The sequence below is a fragment of the Ustilaginoidea virens genome, chromosome 1 (genome assembly GCF_000687475.1).
Source record: "Ustilaginoidea virens chromosome 1, complete sequence".
Taxonomy (NCBI): domain Eukaryota; kingdom Fungi; phylum Ascomycota; class Sordariomycetes; order Hypocreales; family Clavicipitaceae; genus Ustilaginoidea; species Ustilaginoidea virens.
This window is the reverse complement of record NC_057316.1, coordinates 6,134,040-6,156,213: the sequence shown is the minus strand read 5'-3', so window position 1 is coordinate 6,156,213 and position 22,174 is coordinate 6,134,040. Positions and strand designations below refer to the sequence as shown.

General features: G+C 55.2%; 5 protein-coding genes across 5 annotated transcripts; 2 read left to right on the top strand and 3 right to left on the bottom strand.

Moving 5' to 3' along the window:
- Positions 1-8,572: 8,572 nt before the first annotated feature.
- Positions 8,573-11,262, top strand: UV8b_01411 (uncharacterized protein; the record flags this gene model as incomplete). Its single annotated transcript, XM_043138909.1, has 3 exons — positions 8,573-8,586; positions 8,725-8,883; positions 9,093-11,262. 3 exons carry the CDS (start codon positions 8,573-8,575, stop codon positions 11,260-11,262), a joined length of 2,343 nt encoding a protein of 780 aa, XP_042994843.1.
- Positions 11,263-12,583: 1,321 nt separating this feature from the next.
- UV8b_01410 (uncharacterized protein) lies at positions 12,584-12,943 on the bottom strand (the record flags this gene model as incomplete). Its single annotated transcript, XM_043138908.1, has 1 exon — positions 12,584-12,943. The coding sequence occupies one exon, from the start codon at positions 12,941-12,943 to the stop codon at positions 12,584-12,586; it is 360 nt and encodes a 119-aa protein (XP_042994842.1).
- Positions 12,944-14,297: 1,354 nt separating this feature from the next.
- On the bottom strand, positions 14,298-15,596 carry UV8b_01409 (uncharacterized protein; the record flags this gene model as incomplete). Its single annotated transcript, XM_043138907.1, has 2 exons — positions 14,298-15,195; positions 15,466-15,596. The coding sequence occupies 2 exons, from the start codon at positions 15,594-15,596 to the stop codon at positions 14,298-14,300; spliced, it is 1,029 nt and encodes a 342-aa protein (XP_042994841.1).
- Positions 15,597-18,813: 3,217 nt separating this feature from the next.
- Positions 18,814-20,758, top strand: UV8b_01408 (uncharacterized protein; the record flags this gene model as incomplete). The annotated part of the gene is made up of 3 exons (XM_043138906.1): positions 18,814-19,021; positions 19,132-19,310; positions 19,442-20,758. The coding sequence occupies 3 exons, from the start codon at positions 18,814-18,816 to the stop codon at positions 20,756-20,758; spliced, it is 1,704 nt and encodes a 567-aa protein (XP_042994840.1).
- A 756-nt stretch (positions 20,759-21,514) lies between these two features.
- UV8b_01407 (uncharacterized protein) lies at positions 21,515-22,075 on the bottom strand (the record flags this gene model as incomplete). The annotated part of the gene is made up of 3 exons (XM_043138905.1): positions 21,515-21,684; positions 21,823-21,957; positions 22,060-22,075. 3 exons carry the CDS (start codon positions 22,073-22,075, stop codon positions 21,515-21,517), a joined length of 321 nt encoding a protein of 106 aa, XP_042994839.1.
- Positions 22,076-22,174: the final 99 nt, after the last annotated feature.

Genomic DNA, 22,174 nt, shown 5'->3' with positions numbered 1-22,174 from the left:
GAGTTCATCAGGGCACTGTAAAGAAGAGTTCATACGTAACCTGTATAAATAACAATACGTCTTTCATCATGCAGTATATACGAAAAGCCTTGTCGTTTCTTGCGACATCTCGTTCATAACAGGACCGAGTCCGGAGTAACGAACGGCTTTGGCAGGTTCCGAGGACAAGGAGCCCTTCACAATTCCTCGTAGGCTGTATGTTTCGAAATTGCCTCCCACCTCCCAGCAATCCGCATCGAGGATTCGGTGCCCGGTTAGCTCAATCGGTAGAGCGTGAGACTCTTACGAGTACACGAAATCTCAAGGTTGCGGGTTCGACCCCCGCATCGGGCTATTCCTATAAGACACGATTGACAACTTTTTTGCCAATGTCCCCAACTATCGGTGCGTTTCATCAAGGCTTTTTTGTGGGGCAATGAACGGAGTAACTGGTTGTAAAATGGGTAACGTTATGCGGCGTATTAATTAGCCGTCTTGCTTGCTTCTTTCCCGTCCCCCCTTTGGACTTTTTACTTGGCTACTACTACAAAGAGGCGTCGAAAGAGACGAATCCGACAATCACGCTTTGGTCACTACGGTTTCGCGCTTCTGATCAGCTGCTGCTGGCTGCTGCTGTCTGCCGCCTCATCCGCAGCCCAGAATACAAACGCCACAAGTGCTGCCCAGAGAATGGGTTCGGGGAGGCAGATGTGTGAGAATCCAACTTGTCTGGTTGCCGTGCAAAGAGCACCCGTCGTTATGATGGGTGCTTGTGCTTCGGAGTAGGGCTTCCCGGCTCTGGATCCTCTGCTTGCGAGTACGTGACGCGTCGGAGAGTAATTCGGCAAAGATGGTCATCAAAGTGCCGGTACCGACACCAGCACAACAGGCCTACACTGAAATATATCACGTCCCCCATACTCTATTCTCGGTGCAGACCATCGGATACGCAACAGAGTACACATGCATGGCGCCACAGATGATGGGAAATTCTGAAAGACGTCGTGGCTAGCAGGCAATAAGTCACGTCAGAAGGATACTTGTCGAGCTTATGTTTACCAGAATTTGATGAACCAGAGAATAGGCTCGTATTCTGGAAGGCGAATCTACCAATGACTGGGGCCGTCATCGGCCCCGTTTATCGATGCCGCTCGATTCAGAGACATGCTTCTGGCGAGATGGTCGGGCTTTGAAACATCAACAGCACTGCCTGGAGGATTGCGCATCATACGGCTCCGGTGAAGCTCCATGTGGTGTTTGAAGACCAGCCTACAGCGTGCCCATGGCTCCAGTTCCCTAGTTCCGCATGTCTGCCGGAGTGGATGGAAGTCGGACGGGGGATCAAACATATCCAAAGAACCGAACGACTGTGACGGTGGTCAACGATTGCGCCAGACCGCAAGGAATGACGAGGGCTGCCCAGAAACAAAGGCAAAAGGCAAAACCATGGAGACGGCTTTACGGCCATGGAGTTGACTCATGGGAGCAGCAGTCAAGACTCCAGCGGCCAAACCTGAAAAGACATGCTGTCACACCAAATGTCACAGTGGTAATTGGCGAGTCAACTTGTTCAACTAGGCCTCGAAGCAGAGAAAGTTATAGCTGGTGCTATCAAGACTCGACACCATGTTTTTCGCAAAGGTTGGCTGAGCAAGTCTAACAAAGAGGAGCGTTGCTTTGGAAGGGGCAAAGATGGATTGCGCGGTAAGAGGAAGGCAATGAATGAATAATTCTTGGCAAGCCACAATGGTGAAGGGACGCACGCAGTTAGTCGATCCGCTGCCACCGGAAACAACGAGGTCAACAACAGATGGCAAACGGTGGGCTAGCAGCAATGGGGGTTGGTTGCCTGGGGTTGGATACACTTGGCCGTCGATCCCCCAATTGTGGGGGGTAGGCAGCCGTCTCGCGATCCATGTCACGGTGTCGGTCACTGGTCACCGTCACCGTCGCATTGTCGCGTCCGGCTGTCGGGGCTCAGATGGCAAACAGCTACATAAACTGATCGCCGTGATCCACAATCAGCTCGCATCTTGGCCCGAGAGAAATCCATGGATCCGGCGGGCCGCGGGCCACTCGGCCCGGGACTTGAAGCTTTTATTTCACGTTAGACTGCAAACTTGCTGCATGAACTGATGCTCATGGAGCGGGGCCAAGAAAAAAGATGCTCTCGATGGGACGATGGACGATTGGACGCGACACCATGTTCCTCCGCCCAGGGTACTGGGAGTCGTCAGCAACTAGGCCAGAGGGAATCGTTCCTGGCATGTGTGCGTGTGCGTGTGGTGACTGACTCTGGTGTGGCGGGGATGACGCTTCGGTGACATGACCTTTTTTGACGGCGTTCTACTCGGCAACACAATCGGACGACTTGAGAGACAAAACTTTTGTCGCCGTCTGCGTTTTCGGAGGAATAGGAACATTACAAGCTGGGACTTTGACGGCTCCGCGTCGGTGGGTTCGACGGTGTCTGGGGCTCTTTTGCGGTCAAGGTCCGACATGATGATGCTTCATACTTTGCCAGGCTGTCCTTGGGGGATTTCTGCCCAGCCAACAGGACGCAAAGATCAATCAATCCATCACACAGGGGCAGTAGTCGATGGGTGTGGGCTAGGAAGAGGGAGAAAGGAGACGTTGGCATGCATTCTGGAAGGCAGGCAATACGAACGGCTGATTGGCTGCGCGAGCATGGTCGAGGTCGCGGTCGAATTCCGGGGGGCGAAAAAGCCACGTCACCAGCCACGTCGCCAGCCACGTACCAGCCACGCCTCGCTCCATTCGTCCTGCAGAGAGAGCAGAGCAGGGGCACAGACGACGGGGGCACATGGTCGCAGCATTTCATACATACCACCCATAAAACTACCGAAAATGCATCCGCATCCTCATCGGCCTTGGGATGTGGCGATGGCGTTACGGATCCGGAAATTATTGGCAAAGGGAACTCTTGTGCGGCGCTCCTGATTGGGCCGAGCGAAGAGACGGACCGCGGTCTGGACAAACCATCTATGCAGGTGGGCATGACGGCCTAGCACAGCCACACATGAGAGGCTGGGGGGAGGAAAAAGGGAAACTGCGGGTCGCGGCGCTTACCCAGGTGCTGGTGCTGCTGATGAAGAAGGGGTGATGCTGATGAAGAAGGGGTGATGCTGATGAAGAAGGGGTGATGCTGATGAAGAAGGGGTGATGCTGATGAAGAAGGGGTGATGCTGATGAAGAAGGGGGTGAATCTGGGTGAATCTGGGTGAAGAGACGGATGAGCCTCGAGTCAGACAACAATTCAGTCTCTTTTTCTGTTTTTTTTTTTTTTTTTTTTTTTTTTTTTTTTTTTTAATTTTTTTTTTTAACTTTCCCTTTCTACTCAGCTCCAGCTAGTCTTGGAACTCTGGGCGTGATTCAAGTAGAAGACATGGCACGTTGAAACGGACTGCGGGTTCCGGCGCTACGGACCAGCCAAGGTGCTTGGACCGGGGTCCGGCGCGGCAACCGGGTTTGCTCACGGCTGGCCTTATTTCCACAGGCCGGGGCCCCTTGCAACTTGCAAGTTGGCGTCTTCGCGGACCAGGGGGGGTCCCGACTTCCCGAGAAACCACGGAGGGAGTACTCCGTTAGCCGTTGTCGTCGAATGCAGTCCCTTTTTGCGCGGGACGGCGAGCGGGGGCACAGCAACGAAAGCCAATTTTGCAGCGGCAGCGCGCACATGACATGACACGACACGTCGAGGAAATCGGCTTACACCTTTGCACAGGATGGGCGTTCTAATTTCTTACATCAAAACTCTTACGGAGTACTGACGCCGCTGCCCGCAGGAGCAACGAGCGAGCTCCGTGGAAAGCCGTGTCGTGTCATTGGCTGGCCCGTTTGCGTCCGTTTTGTGGGGAGGGGGGTTGTGGCTGGGGAGCACCAGGCACCACCAGGTGGCGCAAAACCCACCACGCCTCTTGCTACGTGCCCCACGCCTCTTTCCTTAGCGGGTTGGTTGCTGACTCTTTCCTTAGCGGGGTTGGTTGCTGATGGAGCCAAAGAAAGCAAGCAAAAAGAAGGAAGAAATGGATAATGCGACGGCGTCCCTTTTGTGCTCGCGGGAAAAAGAACAAACAAAGTAACATCCCCCCGTTTCGTTTCGTGATGCAGAAGGGGCCCTCCCCCCCCCCCCCCCCTGTCGCCCTTTTCCTGGGCCAAGCACGGAGGGAGCTCGCCGAGCCGCCTCAATCTCCGCCAGGGGCAGCTGCTTGCCCAGCCGCCACAAAGTCGTAAGTTCCGCACGAGGATTTTCGGGTGCCCCGCTTTTCCTTTTCCTTTTCCTTTTCCTTTTCCTTTTTTTTTTTTTTCCCGCTCGTCTGCCACGCCCCGCTCCCGCCAAAGTCGCCTTTTCTTTTTTTTTTTTTTTTTTTTTTTTTTTTGGTGTTTTAGTACCTTGACGCCCCGGCAGCTCGGTAGCTTTTGACAACATGAAATCGAGGCAATGTTTTCTGGCTCTTGCGCAACTGCTCGTGACTTGAGGCTTTGACTGAGGTATTATCGAACTTTTGTTTTGTTTTCTTCTTCTTCTTTTTTTCTTCCGTTCGCTTTTTCCCCTTGCCAACCGGCTTCTTTGTGAGGCTGCCCGAGGAGGGGCTCACATGACGGACGGACGGACGGCTTTGGAAAATCTGACGGAGGGGCAAAGGGCGGGGTGTGTGCGCAGCAAGACAAAAGAATAGTTAAACGCAAAAAAAAAAAAAAAAAAGAAAAAAAAAAGGTCCAATAAGCAGCCGGCGTTGCAGCGGGGCCACCCGCAAGTCAGTCGTCTTGGCGAGACCGGAATGAGCCAGGCAGGACCAGCCTCAGGCGACTTGTCCATGCGGATTCCAAGATGCCGTGGCCATTTCCACGATGCGGAAAGGGGCGCTAAGCAGCGCGAAGCCCACTTGGGCGGGGTTGGGGATCTGGCTTCCCGGCTGGATGGGTTGTGATGAGCTCGCGGCTTTGCAGGACGGCAAGGCAAGGCAAGGCAAGTAAGCCCTTGGCTTGGCTTGCATCCATGTCAATGTCATATGTCATGCTGCGTTGCGCTAGGGCGAGGGGGCTCCCCGATCTGCGCAGTACGCAACGCAGGTCAGACATCAGAAGTCCAGTGGATGGATAAGTCGTGTGAGAAGAACATTGTGCATCATTCGTGTGGTGTCGTTGTGGTGTCGTTGTGGTGTCGTGTGGTGTCGTGTGGTCGTCGTGTCGCAGAGGCAAGGAAGAACGAGGACGACGGTTGGCCGCCCGTCCTTAGGTAGGGGTTTTTTTTTTTTTTTTTTTCCCTTTCCCCCCCCCCCAATATAGTGTCTGTTGTGCGCTGGTGACGCTGAAAGATGAAGCACGTTGCCTATCTGCTTGACCAGACATTTTCTTGGGATGTAATTGACACATCTGTGCCACGGCTTGAAGCTTGGAGCCGCACAGTGACCCTTCAAAGTGGCAGCTACATATGGCCGGACAGAGCGCATTGGCTGAACGTGCAGCGCTTCGATGGGTCCAGACACGCTGGATCAGCCACAGCCATTGCGTGGCTCCAGCCACAGTGGCGCTACTGCTCGTCACTGACATGGGCGCTATTGGCTGGGGGGGAGAGGGGGATGGGATCTTTGTGGCTCGAGGGCGCAGATCCCAACGGGGTAGGTACAAAGGGCCGCTCGTGGCAAAACTTTCCGAAAAAGCGGTCAAAGTGGGTTGGTGAAGACTCCAGTGGATACATGTGCTCGTTAGGTATAATCACCTGGTAGACAGACGCACCAGCTTTGCAAGGAAAAAAAAAAAAAAAGGACAAAAGGAAAAAAAGAAAAAAAAAAAAGAAAACACTCTCTTCCCGAATGCCGCGTATCTTGTGATCAGCAAAGGATGTACGTCAGGTACTGTGGGGACACGGAAGTGGCAGGCCAGGGACAGGAGACTGAAGAGAAGACGGGTGGGGGGGTTTGGCGCAACAGCAGGCAAGCCTCGGGGTGTCGCTGTAGCAAAGACCAGACCCCGTCGGTGGTGACAACAAGGAGTCAGGTACAGGGATTGCTGCAGTTGGCCACTGTTTGAATCGCTTTCAGCTGGGGACTGTAGCCATCTGTGCCCCTTGATCATCTCCGGCGCTGTCCCACGGTAAAGACGATGAACAGTTGGCGCGACGGGCGCCGGAATCACGGACAAAGGTTTGAATGGCATGGAGCAGTGCCGAAACAGCATCGGATACAGAGTATGATATAAGGGGGGGGGGAAGGGGGGGGGGGAGATGGATATAGGATTATAGGATTCGGAACGATAGACACTGCACGTCATGCAAATTCCCCTACGGAGCAGGGAGCAGGGAGCAGGGAGCACGGAGCAGGGAGCACGGAGCACGCAGCACGGAGCACGCAGCACGCAGCACGGAGCATAAAAATTGCAAAAAGTACAGAGAAACTCGTGTGGCCCGCAAAAAGGTCAACTGAATGCATGCATGCGTGTCGATTCATGCCAGAAAGCGCTCCCGCAATAGACTTGGATCCCGTGCTCTCATCTCCCTCCGCCTTGCCTCAATTTCTTCATGTTCGACGACAAGCGTCGTGTCAACGGCTGCATGTGCGCTGGAGCTCTCCTTCCGTCTGTGAACATGTCCGCGGCTTGCTTGGGTTGACCCCACCAACCCACCCGGGTTTCCCGTTTCCCTCTCCTCCTCCTCTTTTGGTTGTTGCAAAGGAGGAAAAATTTCGCGCGGCCACCCCACAATGCATAATGGATTCCTAGCCTCCGTACGGACTAATGCTTCATGCTTCCCCAGTCTGCATATCGATGTATCCGGAAAAGATGGCATGGCTCCGATCACTGGCGGGACAAAAATAAACCAAGATCAACGCCAATGCGGGCCCGGTCACCGACGTGCGTCGACGGACGAGTGAGCGATGAGTGAGTGGTGGGTGCTTGCTTACCGTGCTGCTGCCCGCCGCGCCCACCAGGATCCTTGACATGCAGCATGCGGCACGGAGTAGGAGTACTCCGTATGCACTGTGTTGATTCCATGTGCCTGTGCCTGTGCCATGGCCCCATCCGTGACACGTAGCGCCTCCGCCTCCATGGCATTTAAAAAGACGGACCAGCCCCAGCCCCCAGCCCCAGCCCCAGCCCCCCTTTGCCACGATCCTACACTTGGTCAGCGTTTTCATCTGTGGCTTCAACGTCAATCGGCCCAGCCGTGTTGTTTTGTTTTCCTTCTTCCTCGGTCGCGATCCGTCTCGTCTCGTCTCGCCTCGCCTTTCCATTCCTCGTTTGACAGGGGAGGGCCGCTTGCCGTGATCCCGTCAAGACGTGTGGGGGATCAGCAACGCTCCATTTTCAAAAGAGCGTCAACCCAAAAAAGAAAGAAAGAAAGAAAGAAAGGCGTGGCCGAACCCCGTTCTTGGCAGCTCGCGGCGACAAATCCTTTGTTCCATCTTCGACAGCTTGGCTTTCTCTTCCCAACCCCATCCAGCTGCGCCACACTCATCCCATACTCATCCCATACGACGCGCAACCCCCCCCCCCCCCCCCCCCCCCCACCAGACCATTCATCTACCAGACTCCACCTGCCAGCCAGGCGGACCAGGCCCAGCCATAGGCCTGCCGCCTAGAGGGGTCAACCCCCAGCCAGCACCGCCAGGCAGTCACCAGCAGTTCAAACCACCAGATTGACCCAAGCAGACAAGGCTCACCAGAGCCAGGGTGCTTGGTACATATATATCATCAGACTGGGCTATTTGACAACCCAGTTGACCCGTTGCGACCACCCACACGCCTCTTCAAGAGCACACAAGCGCCGGGAAGCCGTTGTGTTTGTGTTGTGTTGCGCTGTGTTGCGCTGTGTTGGCCCCCGAAGTCCAAAGTTAGCTAGATACCTCTAGGTACTTAGAGAGTCCCAACGTGTCCGGAGAACGGACTACTCGGGTCACATACTTCTCTGCTCTGAACGGCCGGCTCTAGTCAAATTCTTTATTTCTTCTCATGCCCAAGTCAGAGGCCGGTACATGTACCTACCTACTTGCTAATTCTGGCCCCACCACCGCCAAGCTGAGGCCACCCGGCGGCTCATCAGACGTTGAACGACTATGTAATCTTTCGTCCGACCTGAAACCTCTACTTGTTTTCTACTCTCTACCTCTGCCTTTTGATTTTTTCCTTTCTTTCCATTTTGAACTGTTTTTTTTTTGTTCTTTCTTTCTTTCTTTTTTTCTTTTTTTTTTTATCTCCCTTTTTTCCCATTTCTTTCCCCCCATTTACTTCTCCCATTCCCGCCCGGTCCTTCCTTTCGATCTCTCAACCCCGGCTTCATCCGCATCGTCGCCACCACCGTCTTCACCTCGCGCTCGCTTTCCGACGACTCGCCCTCACAGGCTAGAGCGAGCCTTGCCTAGGCCTGCCACGGCAACCCGTTCCTCTTCGACATCCGAGGCAAATGGGGCCCGTGATTCGCACCAAACCGCCCGCGTGACACTTTTCGAATAAAGCTTCTCACCGAGAAGTGGTCGACTGCATCGTCTAGTCCCTCGACGACGAGTCGACTCCCTTGGCGTCTTGTGGTCGATAAGCCTAGCGATTATTCGCAGAGCGACCAGAACCCGTCGCCATGTTTCGACAAAGGTGAGGCCGAGTTTTCCACTTCTTCTTTTTCACTGCATTACGTACGCCCTTGGCCGGGCGGTCCCATTTGAAGAGCAGCTTTTCTCCACTTGAATGATGCTGAAGCTGGCCCGACTGATTTGATTTATTTCTTTGCAGAACGAGCTCACAGAAGCCAGGCGATGACTTGCTGGCCAATTTTAGACAACAGTTCCCTGAAGTCGCAGCAGTAACATCGGAAGGGGCCGCTCAATCAGTAGCCCAGACAACAACCACGTCCGATAACCCTACCATCAACCTTCGTCCTCAAGACCAAAGGTATGACTTCTTTTTTCCCCGTCAATACTACACCACTACGCTAGACCAAAAGCGAGGCCTCGGCGTCTTGTCTTGGGATAAAGTGTGTCCTTTTTCTTTTTTGCCCACGTGCAGCTGGAATAAGATGCAGGGTATTGCGGAATGACTTTTACGTGGCCGCAAGCATCATCAAGTCCTCCGCTAGGCCTTTTCTAACTTTTCTATTCCAGAATCTTAAGCGTGGACAACGATTCATTTCGAGACCAAGACCCAACGCCCAGGGCTTCTCATGAGCCGTGGAGATTTACACCGTCGCTTTTGGACCCGAACTCGTATGCCTTCAATGCATTCGCCAATGCTCAGCCAGGGTATTACACGCCAACACCGGATGGAAACAACACCCTTTTCCACCCCCAGGCTGGTGATTTGCACACCCCAACGCTGGGGGTCGGAGGAATCGGCACCCCACTCTCTCTCCCAAACTCTGGAGAATCACTTCACTCTGGCGCAGTTGCCATCGACATGTCCGGCTTCCAGGCTCTGCAGCCGCATCAGTTCCACCATTTCAACCCGTTTATCCAAGGTCCACCACCCCAACAGGCGTTTGCGCCGACTTCATTCGTGCATCAGGATACCGGTTATGAAACAATGGAACAGGATGGGCCTGTCCTGGAGGCCCACCCTCCAAAGCATCGGGTGTCCTCGATGGTGCCCACGGCGTTGCAGCCGCAGAAAACTACCAGCCGCATGCCCGTGAGCCACGCCTTGCCCCCGGACGCGGAAAAGTTTCGCTTTCATTCGACGTTGAACGCTCCCACAGCCATGATAAAGCAGCCAGATGAAATCCCAATCACCTATCTCAACAAGGGTCAGGCGTATTCTCTCTCTGTCGTGGACAGGAATGCGGTCATGCCGCTATCGCCTGGTACGAGATACCGAACCTTTGTCCGCGTGTCGTTCGAGGATGAAGAGCAGAGGCACAAATCAAGCTTATGCTGGGGATTGTGGAAAGAAGGCAGGGGCACCAACGAGGCTCACCAACGAGGCGGCAAACTGCAAGCGGTCGAGTACGTTGAAGCTAGCCCACCCGCCGATGCAGACGACAAGCGGCCGAGCATCGAGCTCGAGAGCTCGTCCTTTGACGGATTTTGCGTGACTTGGACCCCCGGAGCCGACGCGCTACCAGAGGTCAGCATTGCCGTGAGATTCAACTTCTTGTCGACGGATTTTAGTCATTCGAAAGGGGTGAAGGGAATTCCTGTACGACTCTGCGCAAAGACGAGCCTCGCTGCCGCCGACGGCTCCCCCAAAGGCGACGAAGCAAGCCCCGAAGTTTGCTTTTGCAAAGTCAAGCTGTTTCGAGACCACGGCGCCGAAAGAAAGCTGTCCAATGACATTGCTCACGTGAAGAAGTCCATCGACAAGCTCAAGCAGCAGCTTGCACAAGTAGAGAGCGGGATGAAGGATGTGGGGAAACGCAAGAGACTGGGCAGCGCTGCCAAGGTGAGCGAATCTCAACGGCCCGGCAAGGTTCAGAAGCACAAGCGGACGTGGTCAATGTCGTCGGCGAGCTCGGCCGGATGCGGCGCCAGTCCGATGACGCTGGAAGAAGACTTGCAGATGAAGTTGCAAGCTCTCCAGGACATGTTCACCAGCCCCAGGCCAGTCAGCATCCTGTACCTGAGGGGCGAGGACTTGGACGACCCAGACCTGCACCCAGTCTCTCTCCCCGGAGACATGTCACCCCCGAACAAGCGGGATGTCCGCGACGGGCCCAACTGGCAAGCCCGCAGCGCCAAGTCGTCGGTCACGGGGTCCATGATCTCACCGTCGCCCAGCTCTCTTTCCCTCGCTTCCCAGGCGTCGAGCGCGTGGCAAAACACGGACAAGTCAACGACGGGCAAGGCGCTGGAGCAGCTGTCGAGAGTCAACCGCACCGATGAAACGGGGACGTTGAGCGGATGGATCGAGGCCCTGGGGGTGGATTCATCGTACCGCCCACCCTCGGAAGCGGCGGAGAAGCCCGTGGCTTGCTTCTACGTGCAATATCTCGGCAAGTCGGAGCAGGAAAGACCGTCGTACCACCGAGCCGTCTATCTGTCCAAGCGAACGCTGGAAGAGTTCAATGGACGAGTGGCCAGCAAGTGGGGCATTGACCCGGCCAAAGTCTTTCGGTCCATACATGTGGTTGAGGGAGGGCTAGAGGTCGAAATGGATGACGACGTCGTCGGAGAGCTCCGGGAAGGTCAAGATATGAGGCTGGAGGTTGAGGAGGCGGTCGAGCAGCCTGCTCCTACGAAGCGCGAATGGGAAATGGCGCTCGACGAGAGCGGAAGGGACAGTGACGGTGACGGCAGCGCGCCCCCGGCGAGGGGTTTCGTGCTCCGATTCTCCTTTTAAAACGCAAACTCGGCTGGCTGTCGTGATGGCAAGAAATGGTCAGCTTGTGTCGGACACTTTGGTCGACCATTTGTTTCCTGTTTCCACAACGTTGAGAGCATTCTCTGGATATTTGCTCCCCGCTCGAACATGACCACAAGGCCACTGGGGTTTGGCTTTTTCCTCACGTCGACACATGCACGCCGCGTCACAGTTTTAGAGGGACGAGCTGGCATCGATGGCCGCCTCACAACCTCCTCGTCCCTTTTGTTTCTTTTCTTTTTTGTGCTCTGCTTGTCATCATTTTTTTTTTTTGTGTGTCCCGCTGTGGGCTAGGAGATACCACGAGTCTTTATTCCACGGAGCGACCGTTGCAGGAGAGATGGGCATTTGGATATACCACACATGGAGGCTGATTACTCGAAACGGACGGCTGGCGCTTTCCATCCGAGCTTGTATCTCTTTTTTTTTTTCTTTTCCCCAGCACAGCACATAATTTCAGGTTTCACGCTCACGATACGCCACGTGCCACGCCAGACGAAGCTTTTAGTTCCTTTAGTTGTATATTAGAGCATGCTGCGTGTGCTTTGGGATTCTAGTAGGTATGTGGGGATGGCTGTTTTTTACAGGACCAGGTCATTTGTACGTGGGGTATAGTATTTGCAAAATGTGTCGTTGGGCCTTGGCCGTCCGGTTGACTCTGTTTCGCCGTGTGTTGTCGGATGGTGACTGGGTAAGCCATGTGTAGGAGGCAGCTGTCTGTGCGAGGGAAGGGAAGACGACGATGAATACTCTGCGGGCATCCCGTGGCCTCGTTCCCATGAAGCTGGTCGGTGCCTGGCCGCGTCGGACTTGTAAAGGCAGCCCGGGCAGAAGGCTGGACGGGGGAGGGGGGGAAGAAGAAACAAAGAGAAAGAGAAAGAGAAAGAGAAAGAAAAAGAGAAAGAAAGAAAAAAGAAGAAATAGAAAGAGAAAAATGAAGAGAAAAATAGAAATAAAGAGGGAAAGAAGAAAAAGAAGAAAAACCAACCACGTCACGAGGCAGCAATGGCAAGAGTAGCAGCCCGTGTTTGCCATCCATCCCTTTCAAGGTGCAAAGGCGCCAAGGTGCAGACGTTGGTTGTATCGGACCAGGATGCATCAGCAGGCTAGGACGTAGCACAGTGGCAAAAAAAAAAAAGATGCTTGGCAACTTAGCCGACGTTACATAATATTTAAATAAGGTACCTACATAAATGCCGGAATCACTTTCCCTGATGAGTATCATTCATCTCCATCTAACTGGTTTCGCTCGATGCGTGGGATCGGTGTGGCGACGCTCCTGTAGAACGATGCCAATTGCTCAGCGTCCCACTGGGTCGTTGCAACAGCGACGTGGGCGCTCTGTAGCTGCTGGTCGAGGGCGTCGCGAGTAAAAAAGCTCACTCTGAAGCTGGTATCCGTTGATCTTTAAGAAGATGTCTGCAGCTAGCAGAGAAATTCTTTTGTTCCCATCCTGGTAGGCGTGGTTCAGAATAATCTTCTGCGCGAGGACGCCTGCCAGCCGGAAAAGATCTTGCTCGCCATAACGTTTGTGCTGCTGTGGCGAGTAGGTAGCAGATTCTAGATAGGTAGGTTGGGTCGGTTGGACGCGAGCGATGTGTGCATCGTAAAGTCTCTTGACTTGCTTCGTAGTGAGAAACCGGAAAACGCTGGCAGACATGATGACAGTCTCTGTCCTTTTTGGAATCCAAGGGTCCAAGGGGGACGCAAGTGGGTATCTTGTATACGTGCTTTGATGCTGTACAGAAACGTGCTGCTGCGAGGTATGAGCAAGTAAACAGCACAGGCAAGGGAAGGATTTCTCAACGATGCAGAGACGCTAAGCCCGAAATAGAACGAGCATGTACTCCGTACCTTTGCACATAGGTACCTTACTCCGTAGGTAGGTATCTTCTACAAGTACCTTGGGTACCTTCTACCTCCTAAGTGAACGTTTTGTTTCATTTCCGCTGCTTCAAGTGTGTAGAGTCTGCCTCGGGATTTAGCCGAAGACAAGGGACTTGGCCCTAGGCTAAGATTGCGCGGAACTTGAGGTACTGGTCCTACCTATTATGCGAAATAGTCGGTTGTAGTAGGCTAGCTAGCTAGGTACCTAGGTATTTTAAGGGGATAGAGCCGGCTAATGTGCTGTTGATGGGCCTACTTGCAAAGGGCCTATTTGATGATGCTGCTGATGCTGCTGTTGATTAGGCTATTGATAATGATAATGATAATGCGTTATAGTAGCCCGTGAAGCAAGCTGTGAGGCCATTGTGCGGGCACAAGTCGTGATAAAAAGTGTGGCGAAAAAAGAGAAATATGTGCAAAGTACAAGGGAGAGAAAGCTACCTGTATATATCCCTTTCAAGGTGCTATGTACTAAAAATTATATGCAAAGGTACGGAGGACTCTGCATATGGTTCTATTTCGGGCTTAGCGTTGTTCCTCTTGGCTGTCGTCTAATCTTGTCGGCGTCCTAGACACAGGGAAAGCGGAAAGTGCGACGACATGTAAATAAATACAGCATGTAGCATCTCAGCCGGATTTGACTCGGAAGCCAGTGCTGCCTTTTTCCTTTTTTTTTTTTTTTTTTTTTTTTTTTTTTTTCCCCCCGCCACCTACTTTTATTCCCTAGAATGACTTGCATCAATTATTTTCTTTTTCGTGTGATCGCAGCCGAAACTTTCCGAGGAGGTGCCGGGGCAGGTCCAGGTCAGATTCGCCATGATTTGCGTGAATTACGTCGTGAAATTGCATGTCCCACGTGTGCTCAGGCTACTAGTACGGAATGCTCAAGGACTTGGAAATCGGACTCTATCCACGACTTTTACATTAAAAGCCGTATCATGGTGCAATCCACCCCCACGAGGTTAGGGGGCGTTGAGCAAAGTACTTTGTGGGCGCAGAGCTTGACGGTTTCGTCGGGACCTGCATACATGTGTTCCTCTACATACATCATTGGATACCAAACCTACCTACCTCCCTCCCTCCCTCCTGCTAGCAGAACAAGCACCTCCGCTTTCCCTGATGCTGCGTCAATGCTCGTGTCCGTCGCGGCCCTTTCCACAGCACGACCCGTCCATGGCCGCCCGCGCGAGCTGGGCGCGGCTCATGGGACGCGGGTCCGGCAGGAAGTCGCGGCCCATCAGGTCGGACGGCTCGTCGGCCGCCGCGGCGCCCGCGGCTTCCCCCCTGCCGTGGCGGGCGGCGCGGGAAATCATGTTGAGCCAGTTGGCGAGGCGGTACCCGCCCTTTGCGATCTGCAGCTCGATGGTGTCGACGACGGCGTCGTAGTAGGCCGGGTACAGGTCGCCCTGCTGCAGCGCCTCGGCGCCGTCGGGCATGACGACGGAGCACACGAGGGCGTTGGCGTCGGCCGCCCAGCGCGTGGCCGTGCCCACGGCGTCGGCAACGTCGTCGCCCTGGATCCAGCCGGCCGCGAGGTCCCGGTAGCGGCCCGAGGCCACCTGCCCGACGAGGTCGTCCGCCCAGCCGCGCGCGTCGGCGAGCTGCCCGCCCCCGGCCCGCTGCTGCGGCATGTACGTGTCCCAGTCGGCGTGCAGGTTGTCCTGGTGCCCGTCAAACGTGACGGCGACGCCGTTGCCCCCGCGCTGGTAGGCCTCGTCGTGCAGCGGCTGCGTCAGGTCGCCGGCCAGGTGGACGAGGAACTTGAGGGCCTGCGCGCGCTCGCCGCCGCCCAGCCTCGCCGCCGACACCCGCCGCGTGTAGTTGGCCACGGCCGACACGGAGCACCCGTCGTTGCCGCAGTCGCGGCCGTAGTCGACGCTGCAGCTGCTGGGCGGGCTGTCCTCGGCGTCGATGAAGTGCAGCGGCGCCGACCATCGGCCGGCCGCGGTGGCGCGGTACTCGTCGGCCCACGACGCAATGTTGGCCAGGTACGAGTCGGACGAGTCGTGGAGAATGCCCTTGGACCTGTGTTTTGCATGCCATGCCGTGTCAGATGGTGCTTTTCGAGCTGGCGTCACATGTGCCTCCTCTGCCTCTCTGCCTCTCTCTCTCTCTCCCGCCCTCCCTCCCTCTCTCTCTCACACATACACACAACACACAACACACAACACACACCCGATTTCTCATCCCCCCCCATCGTCACATCCACTCGCTTGCTCGCTCCTCTTCTTCGCTAGCTCCCCCCACCCCCTCGGGTTCTTCAAGCTCGCACAACCTTTGGCCCGCCAAGCTTACCATGCTGCCGCGTCCGGGGTCAAGTAGTCTTGCGCAATGTACGCGACGGTGGCGTGTCCGAGCCTGCCCCAAGCACAAGCACCTTGGGACACGGAAAGCCCAACTAGGACCGACTTGGGAAAGGATAGCATGACGCGTATGCGCGGGAGGGACGGACGGGTGGAAGAAGAAGAGAGGGCGAATTATCATGCAGGCCGGCTTGGCATTCAAGTCCTTTTCCGGCACCCGCCTAAAGTCGTTCTTCTTGTCCACCGATGAACGGACAAGTATGAGATCCGGACCGTATCCGCCTTGGTACACCAGATCAAAACGGGATCCAGTCTTCTTATATAGAGTCTGTTGTGCGTGCTTACATCCTACACTTGATGCCTTTTTTTTTTCTTTCATTTCTTCTCCCGCCGCCATCACTCCTCCCATCGTATCTCCTCTAATCTCAACTTGGCGACAGGTTCACTCCTTTCAAGTACCGACTTCCTAAAGTATTCTAAGCTCAAGGTCTTGAACGTCACAACTTGATCAGCTTACTCTTCTTCATCAGCTCCAAACGCGTCCATCAGATGACTGGGAAGCAACAGGTGAGCCAGGACAGACCTGTGAGTGGCCAGTCTTTCATCGGCCTCGCCAGGGCTCCAACTGCTCCTTTAAGCAGGTCGGCACAGTCGGCACCGTAGCACCGGCCGTTTGGCGCTGAACGGTGGGGAATGGATTGCGGGGCTCCCTGTTTCTGTCGCCTCTCCGAGCTGGCGGGACGGTGGGCAGGGGCGGTAGGATGCAAGAGGAAAGAGCGCGGTTTTCTGGCTGTCTGTCTGGCTGTCTGGCTGTCTGTCTGGCTGGCTGGCTGGCTGGCTGGCTCTGCTGTCATTTCTATTGCCCGATTTGGTCAACAAGTTGTGCCGGTGCCTGGGGATGAAGTAGCTTGCGGGGCGGTTGGCGGCTTTGTTGTTGCTCGGTTGCGCGTGGCGACTGAATTTCAAGCCTTATTGTTGTACACATACAGGAATGGAGACGACACTGTGGCGGTCCTGCTGCTGGATCCAGGAAGCTATGGAACGGCAGCTTCTTTTGGGACAGATTGTGTGTGACTTGGTAGAGAGCACTTTACTTCCGCCCAGGCTGGAGGTATGCGTTGACAAGTTGCAACAAAATTGCTTCCTCGTCAAAGACGTCAGTTGAGTTGCCTGCATCCTCATTTGCATGGAAGACGGTTTGCAATCATAGGGACCGTAGCATTCTGCTCCTTTGACGGCAATCGAAGGCACGGAGCTTTGCCTAGTATGAGCTTCCACGGGCAAGGTGCCAGGGGGCCACCAGCAACCAGCGCGTCGAATCGGCAGGGACGCGGCTATCGTAGCGGGTATTGATAACGAGTATGGCATCCATTTGGTCCTTTGGCAAGGTTTATTGTACCTCGGTAGGCTATAGCTTGATATAGTGATTTGGAGTTGGGTGGACCGATTCTACCACTTGGCACACGTCCCGCTCTAATGGCCAGCCTAATACTCGCCATATTAACGTTTTAACCCGCAATAACCCAGAGTTTTCAACTGGCGGGGGTAGCATACATACCTTGAGGCTTGAGCGGCCTATGTTACCCACTATCATCCGGGGTAAAGCGATGGCGACGTTGCAGCTCGCAGCCTAATAAGTCTTGGCAAGTAAGGGGAGGAGACGTAAAGCAAAGGGGCATTTACTACAGTATGCGGGAAGATAAGATTCATGGCCCCATATCCATATATGCATGCTTTGTCAACCCCTTGGGAGCGTTCTGCAGTCCCGCTTGGAAACCTTCTTTCACCCCGGAGCAATCACCATTCGAGGCAGCCCAGCCCGGCTGTGGGGGGTGTATGAAGTAGGCAAATGGCAATAATGGAGAGAGAGCCTAGGGACTCGTCAATCACTTCCTGCTTCCTTTCGGTCGGCACTCAAAGTGGAAAAGATTAATGACAGCATTTGCGACAAAAGCAGGCAGCTCCTCCTTGCGGATGGGGAAAGGGATCAACGGGTCTGATTCGGACTTTAGACAAGCAAGCAAGCAACGAGCTCGGTAATACCCAAGCCCGACAACTCCGCTGGTGGGTTACATGGCGTCGTGTATCGGAAGCTCGACGAGGCGCGCAGCGTTGCGTTGCGCTGATCCGCAGACGTGCGTGTGCGTGTGCGTGTGCGTTGTGCGGGTTCGGGTTGGTGCAAGGGAATCCAGGCTGTGCCTATCGACTCTATTGCCCCCAAGGCTGTCTTGTCTGTCAGGGCCAACTTACTTGATGCAACCAAGAGGCACAAGAGGCACAAGAGGCACAAAAGGCAGGGTTGGGGGAACTTTTTCCTCGCCTCGATTTTCGTATCCGGTGCAGACGAAGGGCACGTGGAGATGGAAGTAGCTGGATTAGGAAAGTGGTGCTGGTGGCCCCTGGCCGGCCGCAGCTTCCTTCACTCGACTGGAGGAGATTGCAAGTACTGCACGGACTACCCTTCTTTCCTTTGTCGTGACAGCTCGGGTGGCGACTTGAGTTTCTTTGCCCTGCCCCAGTCCTCTGGCCAGCAAACCTGCCGACTCGTGAGGTGCGTCCTCGCCTTGCTTGACTCGTCGATCACACAAGATGGAATTGAAGATGCCTGTTCGGACAATCCGACCTGCAATGCACCCCCCCCCCCCCCCCCCTCCGTCAGAGAAATGCCCTGTCGGTTCAGGCAGAATCGAACCGCCCCGGTCCGAAAAAGCCAGACAGTAAGCATGCAATCTTCCGCCGGCCAAACGTTGGCCCTTGCTTGGCCATGAGTCTGTGACCAGCCGCCCCGGCAATAGGATTGAGGCATATGTTGCGAAACTCGAGTCGTCCGTCCGTATGCGCGGTTTTCCTCATGTCGCCGCTGCGTCGGTGCCATCGTACACACCCCGTTCCAGTCATGGGCCTTTTTCCCCCAAGACCCATGTCATGCGTCATGGCACCCAGATGCTTGCCTCCCTCCTACGGACTCCGGGATTGTGCAGGGCCCAGGCAAGGGGAGCTGCAAAGGGCAAAGGGGGTCAAGGTCTCAGGAGGCCGGACTCGGCGGCATGAGTGCTTTCACCGGCAGTCGCTCATTCGTCCCGTCCTTGGATGCAAATCACCCGAAGAGCCGTCGACTTGCCGAAATTGCCTTCGCCTTGTCGGCTACCGAGTCTTCTTTTCTTGTCTTGGAACTGCAAGGGCTGCAGCCCAGTCTGATAAAAGTTGGGCCTCGTCGCCCCTTGCGGATCGTGCTTGCCCTTCCGTGCTCGTCTTCCTTTCTTCTTCTGTCTTCCTTCTTCTACCGACTGGATTCGCTCGACTGGCCGGGAGGAAGAGGCCGAGGCAGGACAAAAGTACAATGAAGGGTCAATTGTTGCCCCTGTTCGGCCTGCTAGCCGCTTCGGTTACGGCGCTGCGCCACAGTGAGAGCCACCGTAAGCTCTTGCAATACTTGCGTGGAGCCGAGCCGGTGGACTATCTCGAGGCTCAGGGTGGCCCCTCTGTCATCCAGGCCAGGGAGCAGCCAGACAAGGCGTCGAATAGTTTCCTGAATGACAAGACCAAGAGTAGGTCTTGGCGATGAAGAAGAAGAAGAAGAAGAAGAAGAAGAAGAAGAAGAGTCCCCCCACGGCCCATTGGTCTCCGTTTGCGTTGACTAACCACTGGTGCTCCGTAGAATATGCCGTCGATGGCGCAAAACTCCCCGATGTTGACTTTGACCTGGGCCCGTCTTTCTCTGGACTGATGCCCATTAGCAACAAGGACAAGCTCGACAATCTATTCTTTTGGTTCTTCCCCTCGGACAACGAGGAGTTTAGGAAGAAGAAGGAAATAACAATTTGGCTCAATGGAGGTGTACGTCTCGGGCTTCCGCCACGACTCTCTCCAGAAAACAACAAATCAAACCCCCCCCCTTCCCTTTGGCTCCCTCTCCTTGCGCACGTTGGCCAAATTGCATCAACTAACGTGAAATATGGGCGTTGCAGCCTGGATGCTCATCGTTGCTGGGTTTCCTCCAAGAAAACGGTCCTATGCAGTGGCGACCCGGTATGTCGAAGCCGTTGGCCAACCCTTGGAGCTGGACTCACCTCACAAACGTGGTCTGGGTCGAGCAGCCCGTCAGCGTTGGCTTCTCCAAGGGAAAGGTGACGATCCACAACGAGGACGAACTTGCCCAGCAATTCATGGGTTTCTGGAAGAACTTTGTCGACACGTTTAGCATGCAGGGCTATGACGTGTACATCGCAGCCGAGTCGTACGGCGGCATGTATGGCCCGTACATCAGCAGCCACTTTGTCAACGCCAAGGACACCAAGTACTACAACCTCAAGGGTCTGATGGTTGTTGACGGCATCAGCTTCGACTCAGACGTGCAGTCAGAGGTGATTGTCGAGAGCTTCGTCGCGCAAAACTACGTCTTGATGCCTTTTGACGACATGACCATGGCCGCCATCCACAACGTGTCGGAGCAGTGCGGGTACAGAGACTACCTGAAAAAGTACTACGCCTATCCTCCTGCCGGCCCGCAACCGTCTTCGACCCCGTGGACGCACAAGCTTGCCAATGGCACCGTCGTCTACAAGGATGGCTGCGGCAATCTGTGGGACTTTGTCTTCAGGAAGGCCCTCAGCAACAACCCTTCGTTTAATATTTACAACCTCTTAAACTTTTCTCCCGCCCCCGTCTACGATCCGCTCGGCGACAAGCCTTACTTCAACCGGGAAGACGTCAAAAAGGCGCTTCACGCCCCTCTGGACATCCAATGGGGCGAGTGCGTCGACACACCGTTTGTGCAATACAAGGACATGTCGGCCCCGCCATCGCTGCGCGAGCTTCCAAACGTCATTGACAAGACCAAGAACGTCATGTATGTCCAGGGAGGCATGGACTTCATCCTGCCTCCCAGCGGTGTCCTGCTGGGCATCCAAAACATGACGTGGGGAAACAAGATGGGATTCCAGTCGCGGCCCAGCGCTCCTTTCTACGTGCCTCGCTACGGCTACGACTTCAACGGCAACAAGTTTTACGGCAGCACCTTTGCCGAAAAGTCGGGCGTTTTGGGCACGACGCACGAAGAACGCGGGCTCACTGTTGTCGTGACGGTTCAGGCTGGACATGAGGGCCCCGAGTTTGCGGGAGCCGCCTCGATTAGGCAGCTCGAAAAGCTTCTGGGCAGAGTCAAGAGTCTTAGCGACACGGAGCCGTTTACGTTCCCGCAGCTGCGGAACATTCCGCAGGATAAGAAGCCTCTGGGCAAAGGAACCTATCCCATCCCCTTCCTGGGCACTGCGCCGTGCGAGTAGGAGAGTTTTGTTTGCAAGGTGCTCGGGAGGGGAAAGCTTGTCCTGGCCTTGGCTCGCCCGCACGGTACAAGAGTCGGTAGTAGTCAAGGAACGAAACTAGTTGAGATGATGTATTGTATTGAGCCTCGACACTTTTTAGCCCATTCCAGTGTTTACCCCACTGTGTCATGATGCATGATGTGTGATAGATGGGTGACGGCCGAGCTTGTCGGATGTGCGGCAAGACGGGTATCAATAATCAGCACATGACGGGGTCTCGACCTAGGCCAGGAGCCAATGCCAACTCGGCTCGGCACCGAATCCCGGGTGAGCGGAGCCCAACCAACCCCCCCATCAGCCCCATCAGGCCCCATCAGCCCCACCAGCCGCCACCTACCCCTCTTTCCCCTCTAACCCCTCCATCCCTCCATCCCCTCCATCCCCTCCATCCCCTCCATCCCCTTCAACCCCTTCATCCCCTCCGCTCCACGGCATAGAGATGGAGCCTATGGAGGCCTGCTAGTTCCGCTGGGGCCTGAAAGCTCCTGGTGTCCATTATGACGGGCTACAATCTACAAACTGGGGAGGGGCAGGGGGCGGCTCATGTCCAGCCAGGGCATGTCGGGCAGCAAAGCGCTTTTTGGGTCCTGAGCCAGGGCTGGCACATCGGGGCTATCATGTATATCCGTCCACTTCAGGGCGAATGCAGCTTGCCTTGGATAAGTGACGGGAGGCGCATGTATTACTTGCTGCTGCTTACGCATGCATTGCTCTGATCTAGTACCGGCCCTCTGAACGAAGACCTTCCTCGGCTTGCCGTTGGGCATGACGCTTCGCTTTCTCGCGGTCGATAAAGTCCAAGCCCCTGGTCTCGACCTCGCGGTCCACAAAGAAGCCAATGGCGCCCGCCAGGATCTCCTTGGCTTTGGCGTGGTCGTCGGGGTGGCCTGCGGGGATAAAGGTGAGCGAGGTGGTTTCGCCAGGTTTTTTTTTTTTTTTATTTTCTTTCGTTTTATCGTTGGCCGTTGGCAGCACGCGCGGCGAGAGGGAAGAAGGAAAGAGGAGGGAGGGCCGGTTCTTCTTACCGTTGCGGGCGACGTGGTCCTCGTACGCCTTGGCTGCCTCGTAGGCGGCCGCACCGCCGATGAGCTCGTGCGACCATTTGGCTTCGTGGGGGCGTTCCGTGACCTGCTGGTAGGCCTGGGCCTGGTCGGAGTCGTCTTTGCGCGAGGATCAGCAGGCGGGATAGCAGCAGGCTGGATAGCAGCAGGCGGGGTTGAAAAGGGGGGAGGGGGGGGGGGGGTTGGTGTCACTTCACTTACTGCCGAACCAGCTCATGGTGGTGTGGTGGGTGGTTGAACCAGGGAATACGGCGGGCGGGAAGAGGAAAAAGGAGGAGGAGGATGCTCGTGGGCAGGGCGGGCGGGCCGGAGGAGC